The 23,059-nt window shown below is 32.8% G+C and overlaps 1 protein-coding gene across 10 annotated transcripts; it reads left to right on the top strand.

Annotated features, from left to right (window-relative positions):
• Positions 1–397: 397 nt before the first annotated feature.
• LOC137808656 (nucleolin 2-like) lies at positions 398–22,506 on the top strand. 10 transcript variants are annotated; one of them, XM_068609889.1, is made up of 25 exons: positions 398–565; positions 647–680; positions 782–870; positions 3,241–3,324; positions 3,434–3,568; positions 3,647–3,709; positions 3,880–3,971; positions 4,042–4,159; positions 5,127–5,215; positions 5,655–5,784; positions 9,045–9,136; positions 9,210–9,327; positions 11,233–11,321; positions 11,763–11,886; positions 12,102–12,193; positions 12,267–12,384; positions 13,725–13,813; positions 14,029–14,137; positions 15,175–15,266; positions 15,339–15,456; positions 19,067–19,152; positions 19,569–19,641; positions 19,778–19,869; positions 21,218–21,429; positions 22,254–22,506. In XM_068609889.1, exons 1-25 carry the CDS (start codon positions 536–538, stop codon positions 22,316–22,318), a joined length of 2,433 nt encoding a protein of 810 aa, XP_068465990.1. In that variant the 5' UTR covers positions 398–535; the 3' UTR covers positions 22,319–22,506. The 10 variants fall into 10 exon arrangements, with proteins under 10 accessions (XP_068465990.1, XP_068465995.1, XP_068465989.1 ...); XM_068609888.1 differs by having other exon boundaries at positions 399–565; positions 3,247–3,324; positions 3,647–3,715; XM_068609887.1 differs by having other exon boundaries at positions 399–565; positions 3,647–3,715.
• Positions 22,507–23,059: the final 553 nt, after the last annotated feature.

The following is a 23,059-nucleotide window of genomic DNA, read 5'->3' as shown; positions in this document are numbered from 1 at the left end:
AATTATTTTTTTTCCTACATATGGTAAAAGTATGAGTAATCTCCGGTTATTTATTATTAAGTTTCATCATATAGAAAAATAATCAAGATTTAAATTAATATTCAAATTTTAATTTATAAAAAAAAATGTTATATATGTACATATACACACACACTATGAGAATATGTACATATAACCACCATTAAATTAAAAAATTTAGTTTTAAAAGATTGAGTGACGAAATATTTAAGTAAAATCATATAAAAATTAATATTTATAAAAAATATCAGCTAAAAGTAAATTATTATTTTTTCAATTAAAATTATTCAACACGTGCGGTGATAAGTACTCGTGCGTCATCAAATTTCAGAACAATTAGACAAAAGATGTTCGAAACTATAAAAACCGCTGCATATATCCAAATAGCAGTATATTAGCAGAATGCAGAATCAATAGGAAACAGTTCCGATTGAAGGCCAAAACCCTAGTTGCTTACCCAATCCTGAAAACCAGTTCTTATCATCTTCAACACTTTCCTTTCTGAAGTCAAACAGAAATGGACAATGAATCTAATCCCACACTCCATGTATGCATGCATGCTTTATTGTGAATTCTTTCTCTTTGGCCCATTTGTAATTCGACTAAACCCCTTTTCCTTGGATTGTAGGTTGGTACTGCTGCATTTTCACTTCCCCCAAAAGGTATTTTTTTTTTCAGTGTTCCTTTCTTTTTTATATATATGTTTCCACTTTCTTTGCTTGTTTTATAAATTTCAATCTCTTAAAATGTGAAGTTTATATAGGCAGGAGTGAGGACAGGGATGAACAAGAGAAGCAAGGAAGTCCAAAAAGACAGAAGAGAGATGAGGTTGCTGAGGAGTTCAAGAATGAGGTATATCATATTTGCATAGCTCAAGAAATTTCAATTTAGTTCATGCATAGCTTCGAAATGTATGAACTTTTTACTACAATTGAATGACTTAAAAAATTTGACAACTTTATAACAACTTCGTGCATGCATTACATACAAATGTATGTTTTTAATGAGTACCTATTAAATACTACTTATATGTTTTCTAATGAGTGAGGAATTATTTGTCAATCAATGCCATCCATGATGATATGACAGAAAATTTAAGATGAAATTTGGAGGGAGTGAGAGTGATATCCGAAATGTTATTCAGAACCTATATAAAGATGCTGGTATAGTTTATGGTATATATAGATGCTGTTACCAATTTTCAATGGTTAGAAATACAATCTCCAACTACCCAGAAACAGCATTAACAGAGAATACATGGCAGAAGTTGTTAGGAACAATGTTGCCACCTAAATACCTCTGCCTTCCTTTCTATCTTAAGTCCTAACAGAAGCACATTGTTGCCACCACTGTAGCGCATAGCACATGCAGGACATGTTATTCACTGTTGTAAATAGCAAAAAATATGTTAGGAGATCCAAAGATTATCTTATCATTTGTCATGTCATGACCTGGTTGTTTAAGAGATGTCAGTTTATGGGTAGAATCATAAAGATGTTGTGTATGTTTGCAAAAATACTCCGAGTCTTCTTCCAAATAGATTTACATGTTTTGAGAGTTCCCATTATATAGGGTTTCACAAATTATCACAATAGAGCAATGTTGAAAATTCAACTTCTTCCATTACAGAACAGTTTTTGATGACATTCCCCTGCTAGCCTTTTCCAAATGATCATGAAAATCTTGGTTAAGATTCTAAGAAACCAAAATTAAACACATGCAATCCTAGATAGGTCATTTTTGCCATTAAACTTTTCTTAAGTGATCGTGGAAGTCCCAAAAAAAGATAAGGTAGGTCCAAAAGACATTTTTGGAGTAAAGGGTAAAAGTGGAAACCCACAAGGTGTTCACAAGGGGATGCACTTCAACCAACAGTAGATGATTGAAAGTAAGGTTGAAATAAGGACTTGAGAGACTGGTGAAATAATGGAGGTGACACAATGTTGCTTTGGTGACTAGGAGGTGATGTGTGGATCAATGTAGTCAAAATTGCGATATAAAATGTGGAATCACACAATTTCATGATTCCACTCACCATGTCCAATTTATAGCCCATGCAAGATTGCTAGAGTGGGATCATCGTCCAAGATCGTGAAAATGGTGGAATTGTTGTGTTTTTGTGTTTTATTGCGATCTAAGGTTTTGGGTTCCATGTCATACATAACACTTCTTACGTCAATGAGTTTTGGGTTAAAACCCAAGCCTAATAAAAAAATTGTTCTCCCGCATGCTCAATTGGTTTCACGAAACTACGTAATTGATGTTACGTTACTCCTTATTTTGTTGTAGGATGCATCGATTGTCCCGTGGCGTAGGCCAGGTGGGTCAAGTTACAATCAAATTGTGGCACTTAGGCTATTATGCTCTTAGGTAGAAAGAGTTGTGCTCTGACTATAAGCTATAGCTTTTGGCCTAGTGGTAAACGCTCTATCCAACAATTGTTATTAGAGTCAAGGTCACAAGTTCGATTCCTAGTGGAATGAGGGGGAGATTGTTGGAGGTTGCACAATTGTCCTATGGTGTAGGCCAAGTGGGCTGAGTCACAATTCAAGAATTTGATTCCTAGTAGGACAATTGCTGAGGTGGAGATTGTTGCAGGGTGCATCAATTCCATGTACCTATTTCTCAATTTCAATGATAAGCAAGAAGAATATGGTTTGAATTGATGAGAGATAGGCTGGAGATGAGAATTTGATGACTAAAAATAGTCTAACATGATGGTAGCTGTGTTTAATTTCATATCAAACAAGTAACAAAAGCCACAAATGAACATCTGGGTTTTATAACCAACAGTTTATGTGCAAATGAACAAAACCTATTATTCAATGCAATTAGTGCTGCAAAAATAAATAAATTCCATTCCAATCAGCGGTGAAACTGAATTATTATTCACTTTGTGAAAATTAAGAGTAGGTAGATATAGATTTGTACAAAATACGCTAATGGGCTTATGGGCCCATACTCACTAGCAAACTTAGTTCATTTGTAATTCATCATTAGAGAATAATAGATTTAATTTTGTTTGTAAGGTATTAATATTGAAATGAAGACTGATCAAATGTAATATTACCAAGAATAGGTCATTGGTAGTGGGGATTCCTTACAGGATAACAGCTGATCTATTTGATGCCTTGTTTTGCAATATATAACTAGAATGACTATATGTAGTAGAAGAGTATGGACTGATTATGTTGAGTTTGAAAAAGTTCTATCACGTGTTAGTTTCAGGAGAATATCAATATCGATGAGGGTGATAACTCTGAAGAAAGACATGAAGAAACACAAGAGAAAAAGATGGAAGTTTTGGTATATAAACTGTTCAGTCAATCAACTTTTACCCACTATATTTGTAATTGCGTTTTGTTATATGTTCATATCTTTTAATTGTTTATCAATCAAATTTTCTGTTCTGAAGATGGACACCACATCAAATGCTCAAGAATGTGACTCAAAAAATGCTGAAAATGATTCTTCTAGTCATAGTTCATATGACAGCAACCATGATGACAATAACTCTGATTTTATTGACAAGCCACATATGGCTACAAATGTGAGAATCTTGGACATTGTACATGCAATTGTTTATTTTGCAAAAGTTAATACTTAAGCACCTTTCTGTTCATTGCAGCCTGTGAAAAGTTCAGAGAACAGTGAGGAAGAAATTGAGGAAAACGCCTCTAAAACTGGTCAAGTAAATGTATAATTTCGTAATGCATTTCCATAGACCTGCTAAAATTTTAAAGGTTATGAATTATTGCAGTAGTGTGAAAGATGTTAAGGACGCGGAGAATGGTTGGTGCGCCGCCATAAGTGAACAATATGAAATCAGTCCTAACAATGTTATTTCCTGGAATTTTGCAGCCTGAAATGCTAGCTACTCTGAAAGAACGAAATGCTGGATCAAAGACAATATATACTAAAAACTTATCATATAGTGTGGAACGAGCTGATCTGTATGTATTATTTATCATAGGTGCATGTCAATTATTTTTTGTTTTATTTTTCTAATTTTTAATTTTTCAGGGAAATTCTTTTCAAAGATTGTGGAGAGATTGTTGATGTTCGTCTACATACGGATTATGAAGGGAGGTTTAGAGGCTTTGGTCATGTTGAGTTTGCAACAGAAGAAGCAGTGCTAAAAGTAAGCTGTCACCTTGTGTGGTCTGTGCAAATAATTTTATAACTGCTGGAAGGTTTTGACAGATGGTTGTACCTTTGCAAGTAACAGTTACTTCTACTTTTCAGGGATAAAAAAAGATCAATTTGATTTATTGAAATATTTGTCTCATTGCTAGTGTTTTCAATGAATTTGAATCCTCAAGCAAATTGCCACGATGTACTGCTGTGGTTGATATTGCTAAAACCTGCAATTTTGGCAGACATGGTTTCGGATTGGGGTTGTCTTCAAGATGTATTTTCGTTAATGTGTGAATACAGTGATAGATTGGCCTTGTCATTGAAATCTAATGATTGATCGACATCATAATTGTGCTATATTTGGTTAATGTGTGAATAGAATTGTATTGTGGACGGTAGGTTTATGACTATGCAGTGGAAAGAAGTTCCTCCCATCAGTTTTTAAGAATGTATAGCACCTCTAATAGTAAATGTTTGATTGAGATCAGATATTGGCATTTGTGTGCCTTGATCTGTAACTTAAAGCTTGCAGTGCAAGTCTCTTATTACTTCTATTAGGTAGTTGTTGGTACGCATCTGACAGAAGCTTCCTCTCCTATATATGAACTTCTGTAAATTCTTCAGTTGTAACATATATATATATATATATATATATTAAGTTGTATCACAATCATTATTAAGTTTCTGTTACAATTTCTCAATTTTCTTCAAATTTTTTTTTCATTTTCTTGCATCATTATGTTCAATGGTAAAGATCCAAGTTGTCTGATTGTCATTATCATATAGAAGATTTCTTGTACATGTATGTGTGTGTGGGTTTATGTGTACACACATACACATACATATATATGTATGCATGGCCTTTGTTGCAATGCATTGTCATCATTTCTGCTTTTATGTTTGTTGAACCCTTGTTTCTGAGTGAATACATTGATTCACCTAAGAGTCAATTTTTGCTTTTGTAATCATAGGCACTTAAGTTAAATAATACAGAATTGTTGAGGTGTCGCATCAGAATTGGTGTAGCTCCAGCAAGGCGTAAATGCACCCCCAATAGAAGGTAATTTATACATATAATAAAACTGACCGAGAACTTGCCTATTGTTGCTGTCCTCATGACAACTTTCCTATCCAATAGCATTGATCTAAATTTCTTACAAAACATGTCAATTTGAATTGGAGAACATTTCTGTTTATTCCTGCTGCATTTGCATATGTTGCTATGTCTACTATGAACATACTTGTTCAAGGTGCTTGGACAATCTTTAAAAAAACAAGGCATGCTCATGACATTTTTTTAACTTTGTTTCATCTGCTACCTTTTCAACTTCATGAGAAAGAAACTTGAAAAGATTTGTTTATCATAAGGTGATATAATTATTAGAAAAAAAATTCAAAATGTTTTTAATTAAAAATATACTACTTTTAAATCACAAACAAAGGAGCCTATAATGTCTTATGATGTCTCATTTTGCATTTATGCTCTCTTCCCTTTGCAGTTTCCATGTTAATTATTTTAGCAACAAATATCAAGGTAGTGAAAGAATTCAGCCGGTGAGATGCTCAAAGATTTCAGAGGATTGTGAACAAGAAACTGAGGAAAAAGACTCCAAAGCTGTTCAGAAAATTGTAAGTGTTAAAATAGAGAATACAAAGACATATTACCAAATACAGTGTATTTGAATACACAATGAATGAGTTTATAGATTCATTACAATTATTAGGCTTAAATGGAGGATATTTTGTTTCTTCTAATTCTCGAAAATTCCCCCTCAAGTTGGAGCATATAAATCATATGCACACCAAGCTTGGTACAAGTGTACCCAATTCTTGCCCCCCTAATAGATTTGGTTAAGACGTCTGTCACTTGGTCACTTGTGTTGACCAAACTTGTGCCAACATTTCTCACTCAATCTTCTTTTTGATGAAATGACATTCAAACTCAATGTTTGGTTCTCTTATGAAATATTGGATTGGAGGCAATATGTAAGGTTGCTCGATTATCATAGATCAAAGTCATTGGTGTAGCCTTTTTCAAACTTGAGTTCTTTAAGCAGTTGTTTTGGCCATATGAGTTCACAAGTTACTAAAGCCACAATCTTATACTATGCTTCAACACCTAATCTTTCTACAACATTTTAGTACTTACTTTTCCAAGATATTAAATTTTCTCCAATTAACATACAATACCCAGAAGTGAATCACCACCATCACTATGTGAACCATCCCCGTCAACATTTGAGTATCCAACTAATCGAGCATGTCCTCTATCTTCCTAAAGACCTTTTCTTTAAACACTCCCTGATTGTATTTCAATATCCGAATCACTACATCCCAATGGTCTTGGCAAGGGAAGTTCAATAATTGGATCACCAACTAAACCAGAATCATCTATAGTCCAAAAAACATGTATTTCGACATAAGAAATCATCATATTGTGGATATGTCGAAAAATCGTAGTATGAAGCAAAGAAGGAGGAATAGACCAACTAATACCATTCCAAGCATTGACAACCTTGGACTTTTATAAAAGAGAAACATTAGAAAGAATCTATAGGAGCTTAGAAAGAGGTTTGTCCACAAGCTAAGCATCATTTCAAAAGTTTACATTCTGACCACCAATAATTATCCCGATTAGTGTCAAAACAATTTTTAATCCCAAGCCAAATAGAAGATTTGTATATAACAAATTTGTGAAAACTCTTACTAAGAAATCTATCTCTATAAGATACGATCAATTCATAGAATAATATATAAAATCCCAAGCAAGCCTAAGCATGTAAATAGAGTTTTCTTCCCAAATATTAACCAAACCAAGCCCCCCTTTAGATTTTGGAAGACACACAAAGTTCCTCTTTAAAGTAACAAGTTGTTGTTTAGCAATATCACTAGACTAGATATTACGATATTTTCATCTCTTTAAGAATAGAAAGAGGCCATCTATACATTTTGAAAGCTATAAGCAATACTAGCTACAATTACAATCGCCAATTGCACACTACCCATCATGCTCAACATCTTGCCTTTCTAGGAAACAAGTTTTCGTTTAATCTTGGCTACAATGGGTCTAAGAAACTTTGCCTTAGCAGCTTTAAAAGTTGGAACACCAAGATAGGTGAAAGGTATCTCCCCACTTTGGAAACCCAAAATACTCTGAATCTGCCTATTAAAGAAATTAGAACCAGAGTTAGTGAAGAAGTAACTTTTATCAACACCGAGCTATTGCTCCGAAACCAAACTATACTCATGTAGAAAATGCATAAAGGAAGTTAAACTATTTCTGTTAGCCCTGCAATGAAAATATTATATGCATAAAGAACATGATAAGGGAAACACATACCTTTAGGACTAGTTGTAGGAAGAATATCATTGCTGAACTAGATATCAACCACCTATTCATTATTATTGTAGTATTGGAACTCTTGTTTCACTTTGTTGATTTGATCTATTAGGAAGTGAAATCTTGTCTCAATATGGTTGCTCCTTACATGAGCCACAAGATCCAAGCTTATAGATACTTGTTGTCTACTAGCATCTTCATAGAATATTGTCTTCCATTTTTGACATCAAGTTCTCAACCCACTAAGGCTGCAATGTATTCAGCATTACTTGAAGACAATGTCACCATTGACTCCTTCTTTGAACACCATGAATAGTTGTTCTACACATCGTAAATGCATACCCTATTGTACTCTTTTAGTCAATTTTTTAACCACACCAATTTGAGTCATTGTAGCCAAATACTTCACTAATACATCTTTGTCATGTTTTAAAAACAACAATCCATGGTCTAATCAATTTTAAGGTAACATGAGGGCGAAAATTGGTGTAATCGTCTGGTAGAGGGTTGAGCGTCAATCTTCTCCAATTTAACACACTGAATCAGTGGAATTGGCACCAAATCCATTGGGTGATATTAGAAGCCCAAGTGGGGGTAGTTGGAACCATACTCTCCTTAGTGGATAGAGGGAAATTTGAAAAGAATATGGTTCAGTTTTTGGTGGGTCTTGAGTGCTCTTGGAAGCCATGAAAAATGTTTTTGTTTTTACCAAAAAGATCGCAAGAGCAATGGTGGGCAAAAAAGTTTTGGTAAAATCATCTGTAAAAGGGAAAATGGTCACCAGAAGAGGGGCAATGATCATATAGGTTGATCAGAGATGTTCTTGGTTCACCAAAGATTTTTTTTCCAGGTATAGTGGGTCCAATGTGCAGACACAAAGATATTGGACTAAATATCATGTTTTTGAATACACAGCAAATATGATTTTATTAAACTTTATTACATTTGTTATGCATGAATATAACGTATTTTGTCTGCACTAAAATAAGGATTACATGGCTATAATAATAAATCTTATTTTGATTCTCAACCAGAAGTATTTCATAACATAATGCATATAGCAAAGCCTTCCCAAACTTTACTTGTTACTTGACTTGTTTGATACCTCATATAATCAATATTTTTATAATATTTTAGAGTATAGTAGAAATTTTTAGAGTATTTTAGAAATTATCTTGGAATTAGTTTATGCAGTTTCATAATTTCCATGTTTTCTAATATTTAACGATTTGTTTCCTTATTTAGTTATGATTATTAGCAAATAGAGGTGAGTGTTTTAGGTTTTATAATGACATATCTTATAATACAACACAATGTATCTGTCAATATTATTCAAAGTCTTTTTTCTTTACAGTTTCTCCATCCATTCTGAAAACATCATAATTTCAACGTGATGTTGAATATGGTTGTATTGTGTGAATGAGGTTAATGATATAGACATTTTGGTAGTGCCTTCACCAGAAAGAAAGCAGTAACTAAACAATATCCGCGCTCCCTGCAATGTAACCTATCAAATTTGTTATATAATGTATTTCCTGAAATTTTTCAGCCCAAAGTGCTAGATACTTGGAAACAACAAAATGCTACATCAAAGACAATATGTGCTAGAAATTTGTCTTACAGTGTGGAGAGCGATGATATGTATGTGTTATTTTTTGTTCTGGTGGTTATTGGTTATTTTCTGTATTGTTTTTCTAATTGCAAAATTGTTCAGCGAAATACTTTTCAAAGAGTGTGGAGAAATTGTTGATATCCGTCTACAAACAGATCATGAAGGGAGGTCTAGAGGTTTTGGGTATGTTCAGTTTGCAACTACAGAAGCTGCACAAAAAGTAAGCTTTGTGACCTTGTGTAGCCTGTGCAAATAATTTTAGAACTGCCAAATCATTTCAAAGTAGTTGTACCTTTGGAAGCAACAATTCCAAACAAATTTCAATGGTGAAGTTTTAACAATTTGGTTTGTTGAAATATTTTTCTCAATCATTGTATTTTTATATATTTTTTTTTTAATTTAATTCCTGACGCAAGTTGCTAACTTGTACTTATTTGCGGTTGGGGCTTTATTGTTGGTGATATTTCTAAATGTTAGATTCTAGGGAAGACAGAAACATTAAGCTGAAACTGTTTGTTTCTGAGACAATACGGGTGCTTTATTTATATTGAGAAAAAGGAATTAATACAATATATAAAGGAGATTTGATATCCTCTAATAACAAAAGATATTATATGGAAATAAATAAAAATGTTTCTAATAATACATATATAATCTAGATATCTCTGATTATAGGATCAATTCCTTATTCCTATAATTGGAACAATATTCTTGATTATACAAGATCAATTCCTTATTTTTATAATTATATCACTCTCTCTCAAGTTGGAGCATATAGGTTGTATGTGCCTAAATTATTGCAAATATAATCAATTTTTGGTCCTCTTAGATACTTGGTGAATATGTTAGCCGATTGTTCATTAGAGTTGACAAATCTAGTGATGATCTAGTTTTTCTCTTATGAAATGACAATCCACCTGAATTTGTTTTGTTCTCTCATGAAAAACGGGAGTAGAGGCAATGTTAATGCTGCGTGGTTGTCACATACAAGGTGCATTTCATTTGGCAACTTTCTTTAAATCGAAGTTCTCTGAGGAGTTGTTTTACCCATATGAGCTCCCAAGTGACTAATGTCATTGTCATGTATTTTGTTTCTGCACTTGAACTTGAAACAAAATTTTGGTTCTTACTTTTCCATGATATCAAATTACCTCCAACTAGAATACAATATCCTGAAGTGAAACATCTATTGTTTCGTGATCCTTCTCAATCAGTGTCAGAGTACCCAACAATTTCAGTATTGCCCTTATCTTCTTCATAAGTAAGTTCTTTTCTCGGGGTCTTCTTAATACACTTTAGGATCTGTACGACAACATTGAATTGAGTTTAAAAATTGACTTACTACACTTACTGCAAGGACGAGTCACAGTGAGATACCAACTAACCTTCTGTATCTCCCTCCCAGCATCATAATAAGGTTCTCTTTGGTCAAATACAAGTTTGACACTTCGATCCATTGGTGTGTCTCCCTGTTTCTTCTAGAATTGTGCGAGCATATTTTCTGAGACATCACAAAACCATCCTTGGATTGTGTCACTTCTATACCAAAGAAAAACCTCAAGTGTCCCATATCTTTATTTTGGAACGTTTGAGCAAGATATTGTTTTAGTTATTCAATACCCTTCTTATTACTATGTGTGATAACAATATCGTCCACATAAACAGTGAGACAAATACATCCTTGGGAAGAATGACGATAGAGTAGAGAATGATCAGAATCTCTTCGTATCATTCCAATCAACTGAATGATAGTCCGAAAATGCCCAAACCATACACAAGGTGATTTAGCTTACCAACTAGCCATTTGTATCTCCCAGGATTTGAATACGACTCTCCTTGGTCTGGTACAAATTCTATGTAATAATTTGACTCTCCAATTTCTTCAACAGGTCTGTCACACATCTTATAAAACATTAACAGTTAAACCATAACATAGAACAGACTAATGGGAAATTAACTTACTGCTACATTTCAAGCATGGCCTATTAGACAGACATTGATATTTCTAGGCTTTCTTATATATTGCCTGTTTTGCTATATTTCATCATATGTTGTCTATGTTTGCTGAACCCTTGTTCTATGCAAAGACATTGAGCTGAAATGAATTTTTCTTTTATAAACATAGGCTCTTGAGTTGGATAATACAAAATGGTTTGGACGATGGATTAGTGTTGTTTTAGCTCAAGAAAAGGGTGAATATGCTTCCAATAGAAGGTAATGTACATTTATAATGAAATTGTGCAGTTGTCGTTTGTTGACAAAATTTCCCACTTAAGACCATTAGCCTAAATTTCTTCATAACATTTGGAATTGGGGCACATTTTTTGTTTTTTCTCATGCATTTGAATGGGTTACTGTGTCTAGTCATGTATGTATTATTTTTGTTAATGCTGCTTGGATAAACCATGAAAATAAGTGTTTTCATGATATATAGTTATCTTTTTTTTTAAAATATTGTTCCATCGTAAGCTGCTTTTTTTAGCTTATATGAAATAGACTGAGGCATTTTTTCTTCAGAAAGTTTATCTAGTTATAATAGATTTTTAATCATACAAGCATTATTTTAAAATGAGCCTTAAATCACTTGTATTTGTTCATTTCTGTAATAAGATATCTTGTACCAATTCATTCCACTTGCTATTTCCTTGTTAACAGTTTTAGCAACTGGAGCAATTCATTCAATAAGTGCGAAAGAATCGAGCCCTTCAAAAGGACCGGGAGTTCAGAGTACTGTGAGGAAGATACTGAGGGAAAAGTCTTAAAAGATCCTTGGAAAAGTGTATGCATTTCAGGATTAAATTGCTTATGATTGTTGAATGTTTATTTGTTATGAGTTATTGGAGGTATATAGTTGACTTGTTTGAAATGACTAAGGATGCGGATGCTTGGTGCTGCTTCCATTGAAAAGAATGCTGTTATTGAACAATATGCTCACCCTCTATAGTTTAAATGATCAAAACATTTATGCATTATGTTATTTCCTGGAATTTGCAGTCTAGCTGGTTGGCTACTATGAAAGAAGAAAATGCTTCATCAAAGACAATATATGTCAAAAACTTGTCATACAGAGTGGAACAGGCTGATGTGTAAGTGTTATTTTTCATGTAATTGATTATTGATTCTTTTCTGTATGTATGATACAATGTCAAAATTGTTCAGGGAATTTTTTTTCAAAGAGTGTGGAGAAATCATTGATGTTCGGCTACATAGAGATAATGAGGGGAGGTTAAAAGGCTTCGGACATATTGAGTTTGCAACAGCAGAAGCTGCACTAAAAGTAAGATTTTTGACCATGTGTTGTCTGTACTAGTTAGCACTGCCAACAGTATTTCTGAGATAGTTGTATCTGTGTTAGGGTATGTTTGGCGTAGAGAGGAATGTGAAGGTGAAGAATAAAAGTAAAAGTTAAGTAAATTTTAGGTTGTTTGATATGAAAGGAAATGGATATATGAGCGAAACACCCCTAATTAATAAAGAGATGACAATGAATCTTTTCATAAAATTTAATTGTAGAAAATACCTTTTTATATGAAAGGTTTTTTACAGAGTAGAATAAAATAAAATAAAACAGTGTAAAATAAAAGAAGTTATTTCTCTTTATTTAAATTTATGAATGAGAATAAACAAAATGAAAATGAAATAAAAAATGTTGAATAAAAAAACTTTCAAATAATAAAAGGTTGATAAATAATATTTTAATTATATTTCGTTATTAAATATTATAATATTATCACCAAAAATCATATTATTCACCATTGTTTTATTCATATACATATATCGAAGATAAATTCTAAAGAAAAAAGAATTTCGTTATTGTTTTAGTTCAATATTCTTAAAATATTAAATATTTTCCTCTTGTCTGTGTCTGAGGAATATAATATAAAATATTTATATTTATTAACTGGCCAAATCCTTTCTTTTTTATCATTTATATTTTGTATATAAAAAATATTGTAAGTATAACATCGTAAAATTAAACTGTTCTCCCTCCTTTGCAGTATGCAACTCAAATGCACTCCATACAATAATCACAAACTTCAAACTCTTCTCCCAAGATCTGATCCCTTTCTTCCCAATATGGAGGGGATTATTTGTTTTAGTGTGCGGCCCGTACTTTCTTTTCCTTCACTTTTTTGGTGTGTTGCAAACAAGGGAAGGGAACAGTTTTCCTGTTTTTCTTTCCTTCAATCTTTCCTGCACCTTTCTATAATACCAACCAGACCATTAGAGTGAGAGGGGGAAAAAGCAATTTTATTGAATATCTGTAAATTAGCACTGCATTGTCTTGTTATACATCAAACAAATATATAAAAGCCTAGAGACCTATCTAGACAGTTGTAACTGTCTGGAGTAGACCAGCTAAAAGGCATCCAAGGATTCGAGAATAGAAAAAAAGCTATCTCAGATTGTACTTTTCAGGTTCTGTTGATTACATGCATGATTTGAGCCTATGTCTTTGTGTAGCAATTAGTTTTTAAGTGATGGAGGGCTGTGATTGGTATTTCTAGGCTTGTCTATGTTGTGCATCATCATCATAATTTGTGCTCTTAAGTTTGTTGAAAACCTATTCTGGGTGAAGACATTGAGATGCGAATGGTTTTGCCTTTGTATTGTTAGGCTCTTGAGTTGGATAATACAGAGTTGTTGAGGCGTTGCATTGGAGTTGAAATAGCTCGAGGAAAGGGTGAACATACCTGGAATAGAAGGTAATCTTCGTATATAATAAAACCGTTCAAAGGCATGCCTCCTATTGCTGTTTTTAACCAATTTTCCTGAGTTTGCAGGAATTCTGTCATGTTATGCAAATAATTCTCTATTTAGGGTGCTTGGATAAGCTTTGTAAAAAAAAATCAGTCATGATATAATTTTCTTTCCTTGCCTCTTCTCACCATTTCTTTGTTAATAATGTTATTTGTTGTAGCAACTCTTTCCAAAAGCATGAAAGATTTCAGCCCATGAAGACTACAGAGTATTCAGAGGACTGTGAGGAAGAAATTGAGAAAAAAGCCCACGAAAGTCCTCATGAAAGTGTGAGCATTTCAAAATGCATTTACTTAAGCTAGGTGAAAGTTTATCTGTTATATGACTTGTTGGAGTGTGTGTATAGGCTTGTGTGAAAGAAGTTAAGGATGTAAATGAGGCAGCTTTTGAGTAAATATGAGTAAAATTGTGTTAGGTATCAATTAAAGAGAGAAATATTACTTAAAATATTTGTATTATTTTTTTGTGCATTAAGGAGCAGATCATGAAATATAGCACTGTTTAGATATAATCAAGGAAGAAGAAATAAAAGAAACTCTCCTTAGGCACTTGGAGAAGTCTAAACTCCAAGGTTCACTTTCCACTAAGCTCCAGCCTCCCAGCTCCTACACTCTCTCCAGTTGTACTACTATTCTATGATTATGTGTTCTTCCCTACTCATCCCCCCATTTTAGCGTTTTTGGCCATGATCAGGTGCATCACACATTTTGGCCCTTTTCACACATACTTTAGAAATAATGGGCCTGTATCATCTCTGCCTAGTTCAACTAACACCTTATCCTCAATGCGGCGATTAGGAAACTCTCCTGCAACTCAGCTACTGTTACCCTGAGATCTTCAAATGGTGGTAGTCGTTGCCATCACACCAAGACCTCTTTGATTCCAAACTGATTTTCCTGACAGTTAAGATCTCTTAAGGGATGACTTGAAGTACCTAATCATCTGCTAAGAACCAAAGGTAGTGGCTGGGTGGTTGCAGTTAGTTATTTCTTGAGCAAAGTGAATAGAAAAACAAGGTAGAGTTGGCTTCCTTCTGGTAATCACAGGCTATAAGTATGTCTTTGAGCTTCTCTGTGATCTCATAGGGCCCATAGAACCTTGTACTTAGTTTTTGGTTTACTCTCTAATCTTCGAATACACTTTGTCCCACTTGAATAAATGAGATGGAGAAAATACATTGTATACAACTCACTGTTTTACCTAATATACATTAGATAATGGCAATACAGTTGTATGCACCATAATTTCCAATGTAATGTAAATTTTTGAATCATTTATATACGTGTTATTTCCTGGAATTTTGCAGCCTAAAATGCTACCTACTTTGAAAGAACAAAATGCTTCATCAAATACGATATATGTTGGAAACTTGTCATGTGGAGTGGAACAGGCTGATGTGTATGTATATTTTTAATAAAGGTGCTCATCAATTATGTTCTGTACATTTTTTCTAATTTCAAGATTGTTCAGGGAAAATCTTTTCAAAGAATGTGGAGGTATTGTTTATGTTCATCCACATACAGATCATGAAGGGAGGCCTAAAGGCTTTTTACATGTTGAGTTTTCAACGGCTGAAGCAGCACAAAAGGTAAGCTTTAAGACCTTGTGTTGCAAATCATTTAGAACTGCTAAAGGTAATTGAATGATAGTTGTACTTCTGGAAGCAACAAAGCCATATACTTTCTTTGCGATTTGATTTATTGAATATTGTTTATCAATATAGTATTTTCAATGAAATTTATTGTATTTGATTGCTAAAGTAAATTGATACCTTGTACTTAGTTGTGTTCCAGTCTTGATTGTTGTTGGTTTTGTTAAATTGTGCAATTTTGATGATGGTCATGGTATCAGTTCACGATTGCTTCATGAAGTGTATAACCTTATCTTTGGAATACAATGATGGATTGACATCATAAATCTATGCACTCACACCCACTCATACAAACTCACACACACACATATATAGTTTAATGTGTGAATATCATGATATAATAGATGGGAGGTGCAAGAGAATACTATGGAAAAGAAGTTCCTCTTAAATCAGTTTTGTAAACATGTATTAAGATTCATGTTGTTTTATTGCCATTATCTTTTTCAAAATCTCTTTAGGACACAACTTGCTACATTTTTGTTATATAATGTATTTTAATAATCAAAATGCTAGTTTATAAGCTTATAATATATGATTTGAGGAAGCATAATATTTTTTTATATATGTATAATTAAGTACGTAACCAATATAAACTTGTGTCCAATATTTTTGTTTTCTCTTTCTAAACATGGTATCTAGTGCCTGAATGTGACCTCTTGAAAATCGTGATCTACCTTGAGGACCTGTTGTCAACAACCACAATTTTTTCAACTTAGTACATATCTAGTTTTTTGCTCCAATCTTTGGTTGTCACCCTTTCTTTTTGGTGACATTTTTTTGCCACTCAACATGTCCAAATACTTTCTCACGAACAATTTTTATAACATACAAACAATACCACATGGTGTTGTGTTATTGGATTGTTCCATTCATCCTTTGGATGTCAACTTCGCACACTCAGGCAATCCCAACCCCATTCTCTGAGTGATATTTCCAATACCTTATTTTCTGTTTGGTCTTTTCTTGGGCTAACTGTCTTTCAATGGTTCTTTTGACCCAACAACTATTTTTCAAATTTCACACTTGCTTCTGAGAAATTAAATGGTTCCAACTATCCCACTCAAGCTTTAGATATCAAGATTATCTCACTTCTTCCTCAACTTCTACATAAGTGGTTGTTTGTGCCAAATGGGAAAATATTGGCACTTAACTATGCAATGTAATCAAGTCTACCCTCCACCCCTCTACCAAATCAATTTGGATTAAGGTGTGCGCCCTTTATATTTATGACACTTATTAAAAAGTGGACTTTAAGCGTAACTCAACCTTTTAAAACTAGCTTCTAAGGTGAGGTTTGCACGTACTTATAATACTATGAAATGTCCTTATCTCTAGTCGATGCGGGATTTTTAATAGCACTCAATGCTTGTATTATGTTTTCTATGACTTGATTTTTCCTGTTACTCCTCTGCCTCATTGTCCTATGCTTGGTTACCTTGGGCGTGTTATGTTGCATTGCATGATTTGAATTAATTTTTATCTCTTGCCACCTTTATCCCAATAAACACTTGGAAAAAACAAGAGAATCTTAGAACTGGCCTGCATGGCTTGAATCTTCCGTTGTTGGAGATCTCACACTGTCTAAAGATAAGGCTAATTTACAATATATAAGTAGGGGCAATCCTCATCTTACAAGTCGGTTTTGTGAGCATGAGTTAGGCTTAAACTCACTTCTCAATATGGTTTCAGAGACTATCCTAGCAAGGTTTGATGAGCCTCTTGTGCCACCCGTTATCAGGTCACTATTGGACCACTCACAAATATTTAGTCTCACGCACAAGATGTTCATGCCTTGACGTGAGAGGTGTATGTTGAAGATCCCATGTCGCCTAAAGATAAAGTCAATCTACACTATATAAGTGAGGCTATCCTCATCTTATAAGCCGGTTTTGTAAGAATGAGTTAGACTTAAACTCACTTCCTAATATCCATCATTAGTTTTTGGTTAATTATATCATCAACACACATATAAAATTTTTAACCGTATTGAAATTTGACTCTTGAAATTATGATAGACAGTTATTCATATGTAAAAACTTATCTTGGCAAGTAAACACCTACAAGAAATAAGTTTCGACCATACATTTTTTTATTTGTGTTAACTTGCTAATAAATTGTATACATACAAGAGTAACATACAACTAAACTATTACTTTTGTTATTTACTAACATTACTATTGTGCTGTACTTGGTCATAGTCTTAAAAATTCAATCATTTAATTATTTTGTTTCACTTTAGTATAAATTTTTATCATAATTTATCATTTAATATATGTATATCATTATTAAAAATATAATATTATTATTTTATAATTTTAATACATTCTTTTAGCTCACTAGGCCATATACAAATCCCACTTAGGGTGGTGGGATTGTTGCTGGTCCGTCGAGTTTTTGTGCATGGAGCGGATCAATCATACGATTCCTGCGACATGGATCATCCTTACATCGTGTGAACCTGTGATGTCAAACTACTATGTCAACTCATGAGGTTTTTATTGTTTGCATTTAACATAAAATAGTATACTTTTACCTCCTGATTAATGTTCATAGCCATGAAAGTGCATAATTTTATATTTGTTAACAACTAATATTGAAGAAAATTTAAAATGAATTAATTCTAAAGACATATCTTTAAATATTAAAAACATATTTTTTTTTCACATTCATTTCTTTTAATTTGAAAAAAAATCTTCTAAATTGTGAGTTTAGAGAACACTTCTAAATGAGAGTTTGAATTCATGGAAGTAAATTTGGAGATGTTTATGAGTTAAAGTTATATCAATAATTAAATAAGTAGAACAGATTGAGAATTTATTATCTTCTTTAATTAAAATGGCCATAGCATTAGTATTCCATCTAAACCATTTCATGCTTCTACAGTAACAACAAACAAAGCATTCCAAAACTGCAGACCTGCGATTTCAATGTCCATGTTTTAAAAGTCATGTGAAAAGAATTTTATTTTATAACAACAAGTCATGTATGTTCACAATAATTCGGGTGGGAAAATTTGACAGGGCTATAGTTTTTTACTTACGTACTTTATATATGAAGGTAAGAGAGGATTAGATCAAGTAGAGAAATAAAGTACACAAAGTACACTATATCTCTCAGCTAGGATTAGGACACCTACTGATTACTTTGAACAGAATGGTTATAATCGGTATGCAACCAAAGATGGTTTTACAATAGGAAATAAGCAGTTTTTCTAACAATCTCATCCAAACATTTTTAACTCATGCATTGTAGATTGTTCTAGCCAGCTCATAGGGTGCAACTTCTATACTGCTTCTTAACATGGTCAATGGTCATTTACTATAAAGCCATCCCCTTTATCATTCCTGAAACGAGAACCACCAAGTCTCAACTAACTAGGTGCTGTTGGCTACATTCATTGTTTGAACCTTTGTCTTTGCATACCAATTAGTTTTGAATTTATATTTCTAGGCTTTCTTATGCCTGTTTGGCTGTGCCTCATCATCATCTGTTTGTTTATGTTTATCGAAGACATTGAGCTGACAATCAATTTACTTTTATATCACAGGCTCTTGTGTTGGATCATACAGAATTGTTTGGACGTCCCATCAGAGTTGAATTAGCTCGAGAAAAAAGTTATAGCTACAGTAAAAGGTAATCTACATATCTACACATGCATAATAAAATCATGCAAGTGCATGACTCTTGAGTAAATTAGTTAGTGTTTGGACAAATTCCTGCCTAATTGTTCTAATGTGTATTTCAACATGGCCATTTTGAACTGGAGAACATTTTACATTTTTTCACTGTGCATTTGCATGGTTTACTGTCCCTTGTAATGTATTTATATACTCGTTTGTCCAGGGTGTTTGGATAAGCTTTGGAAAAAAAGCACTTTCATATTATAGTTTTTTACTCATCTTTTTTTCATGAGTTATGTTCTATCTTAAAAAAATTAATTAAAAATGTATTTTTAAAACAAATAGAGATGAGTCTTTAATCTCTTGTATTTTTAGATTTCTTTTATCTTGTATTATCTCCCTTTGATGTTTCCATGTTAATAATTTTAGCCACTGGAGCAACTCATTCCAATCTCTAGCAGTATATGTCAAGGGTTTTGATTGTTCCCTCATGGAAGAAGAGGTAGCTTTTTTTCTCTTATCATTTTTTATTGTTTACACCACTTCCTGCACTCATTGTATGAATCTCTTTCTATTGACTCTTTGCTTGGTTTAACACGAGTATTTAGCTGTATTTAATGCCTACTTTTTTCTTTCAGATAAAAGCTAACCTGGAAGAGCATTTTGGTTCTTGTGGAGAGATTACGAGGATATCAATTCCAAAATTTTATGATTCTGGTGCATTTAAGGGGTATGTGTTCTTGTTCTGATGCAAGTTAGGTTATAATATACTGTTAAATGTTTTGACATGCCACTGCATTTACCTATGAGCCTTTTCGTATCTATATCAGTAGTATGCAATTTGATTTTGTTAATTTGTAAAGATTAATTCTCCGTTTATTCACATAAATCTTTCAGCAGTCCATATGTTGCTTAATGAAATAAGTAGAGAATCTATGGTGGTTTAGTGAAAATATGAAAGATACTAGACTTTATTGCGAGCTTGCAAAAGCAAAATGATTTTTTTGATTTATTCCAAATGCCATTTCTGCTTTTACCAATCACCACTTAAGGAATAATCCTTATTTTTCTTCCTTTTAATGTTTTTTTATTTATGTCCGTTTCTTATCATTAATTTTTTCTGCTTTTGCATATACCAAGACTTCCCTATGGTTATATTCAATGCAGTAGTTATTTGAGCAACATTTTTATTAAGATTGAGACTCTGGCTCATAAACAGCTTATACGCACAACAATTAAGCACAACCTCTAGAGTGAAATCAATGAATTTAGACAAATAGAATAGGAAAAGGTTCATTTGCTTGTTTGTTTAGGATGCTGCTTGCTGGAAATAATTTTTATCTCAACATCATTCATCAACTGGATAAAAATCACTTTGTTTACACAACTGTTGGAAGTTATCTAGAGATTATACAGTAATCTCCACACATAGAGTGTGATACTTATTTTATTTTTATTTGTTACTTTACTTTTTTAACTATCTTATTTACACAAATAGAATTAGCTCTTTGTTGAATACTTTTTTCTCTCTCTCCCTCTCATTTGGCACCTAGAGCATAAAACTTCCCACTGAGTAGAAGGCCAGGTCATAGAGACAGAAGGCAATGGTATCAAAAAATTTCCTTTAGGAATTATTAGAAAGTAGACTTTAAGTCTAATTCAATCTTGTAAATCTGAACTAATAAGGAGAGGTTTGTATTCACTTATATATTATAATTTTGGTCTTATCATCGAGTGTGGGAAAAGAAAGAGGATTTGATAGACTCAACAAGTCTTGTTAGGATAGACTCAACAAACCTTGTTAGGATAGACTCTGGTATACTCTGGTACCATCTTAGAAAGGAAACTTTAAACCTAATTCAATCTTCAGTAAAGAGAAGTTTACACTTATTATTATAATTTTAATCATATTTCTAATGGATGTGGGATTTTAAGAGTTATGACCTCTTTTTTTAAATTTCTCCTGTTATCCCCTTGTATAAACCTTGAGTAGAACTCATGAAATCTCTTAAACATAATTAGTGCAAGAATTAGTGTGTATAGCGTTCTAGTCTCAAGTCAAATATCAAAATTTGCAGGTTTGCTGTCCTAGATTTCAAGGATCTTGACAGTGTGAAGAGAGCTCTAGAACTGGATCAAACTGAGATTGGAGGTTATACCTTGTTAGTTGAAAAAGCAAGAGCTCGACGTGATAACCAGAGTGTAGATGGCACTAGAGGTGGTGGACGGGATGGAAATGGCTCTAACAAAGGAGTTGGTTGGGGAGAAAGTGGTGGATGGCATTCTGGTGGTGGGTGGCATTCTTTATTTTTCTCATGAAAGGCATATCTGTTTCAGTTTTCTACAGTTAGCTTTTTGTTTCCTTGTGATAGAGTTTATTTAGTCAGAACCATTTACTGAATTACTTACAATTATGTAGTCATTACATTAACTTTTGTCACTATAATAAACTCTCAAAAATTAATGAAAATTTATTGCTTGATCAAAATGTTATTTTTCTGAGAAAAAAGTATTGAAGTCTATCTTATTCATCTAAAATAATAAGTGAATTAATTCAATAACAACTTTATAGTTACATGTTTACTGAAAAGTGGTATTTTTATACTGAACATACTGTAAGAAAACTCCTCAACGTAATTACTTGTCATCTATATCATTATATAAAGAGTCATCATTAACTTCTTTTGGTGTCATTTTTAATTGAACAATTTTATTCTTTAACAAATAAAAAATAATTTAGTTATTTATTTAATAAAATAAATAATTGAATAACTTCTCTTTGTTTCAAAATAATTATAATTTCTATTTTTTTTACAAATAACAGCACATAACTTTTATAAAATTGTTTTTATAAAATTATGTGTGTGTATATATACACATAGATATTAAATTGTATTGTTTTTCTATATTTTTAATTAATTACTCAAAAATAATAAAATTATATATATATATATATATATATCTTTTAATGAAATAAAAATGTGAATATACACGCATGGAAGTGTATGTATTTTCCCTAGTTTAGAATAAATATTTTATTACATAAAATAATAGCTTCCATGACCTCATAAAAATTATTTTGACAAGTAATTATTTATGCCGTGTTTGTTTCAGGGGTGAGTTTTGTTGGTGAAGACAAATTTGAGGGTGGCTGTGGCGTTGGATCACGTGATATGTGAGGGTATTATGCAGTTGTTTTTCCATTTGTTTGATTGGCTTGGAGTTAACTTCATTATAGACTTTGTACCATACTTGAGTGATGTATTGTAGGTACTCACTTGGTGAAAGGTGATCTCGTTGTTTTGTTGTTGACTTTGTTGCATGTTAGGCTTTTGCTACAATTAATACTAAGACTATTATTACTAAATTCTTCTTTGTTTTTCTCATAACTGATAGTTTCCTTTAAAAGGTATAAGTAGGTCGTTGGGCCTTATAAACTTAAAAGACAAAATCATCACATAACAGTAAACATTAATAAAAGGAAAATAAAACATGACAAAACACTAAAATGTCTTTGAGTCTATCCCACTACAAGGTTTTTCATCTAGTTAGGTTGTGTTTTGGGTCTTATGTTGGATTACGGTGTAACAATACTATCCGTCTCGAAAGACACTTTGTCTTCAAAGTGGAGTCTTAGAGTTAATTGGATCTCTAGACTTGTTGGGTCGTGGATTTGTTTAGCGTGGTTTAATTGGTGGGGAAAGGGGTTATATTGGGTAATTGGGTCGCATGTGTGAGTGTGAGTTGGGCGATTTGAGTACTAGGTTTAGTTGGTGGGGGTGACGTTGGAGGAAAAAGGGGTGTATTGTTTACATGGGCTAATTATTAAGTTTAAGTGTAGGAGGGGTCGTTGGAGTATTAGGTTTAGATGGTTGGGTGACATTGGGAAAATGGATGTATGTTGTTTACGTCGGTCGTGA

The sequence above is a fragment of the Phaseolus vulgaris genome, chromosome 3 (assembly GCF_000499845.2).
Source record: "Phaseolus vulgaris cultivar G19833 chromosome 3, P. vulgaris v2.0, whole genome shotgun sequence".
NCBI classification, from domain to species: Eukaryota; Viridiplantae; Streptophyta; class Magnoliopsida; order Fabales; family Fabaceae; genus Phaseolus; species Phaseolus vulgaris.
Note: the sequence above shows the minus strand (reverse complement) of the source record. Positions and strands in the feature narration are given on the sequence as shown.

Excerpts from the sequence above, each read along its gene's own strand:
- LOC137808656 (XM_068609887.1), top strand. The coding sequence starts at position 536 with ATGGACAATGAATCTAATCCCACACTCCAT. Across the intron at positions 5,216-5,654 it reads AAATGCACCCCCAATAGAAG|TTTCCATGTTAATTATTTTA; the intron begins GTAATTTATACA and ends TTCCCTTTGCAG. Across the intron at positions 11,322-11,762 it reads GAATATGCTTCCAATAGAAG|TTTTAGCAACTGGAGCAATT; the intron begins GTAATGTACATT and ends CCTTGTTAACAG.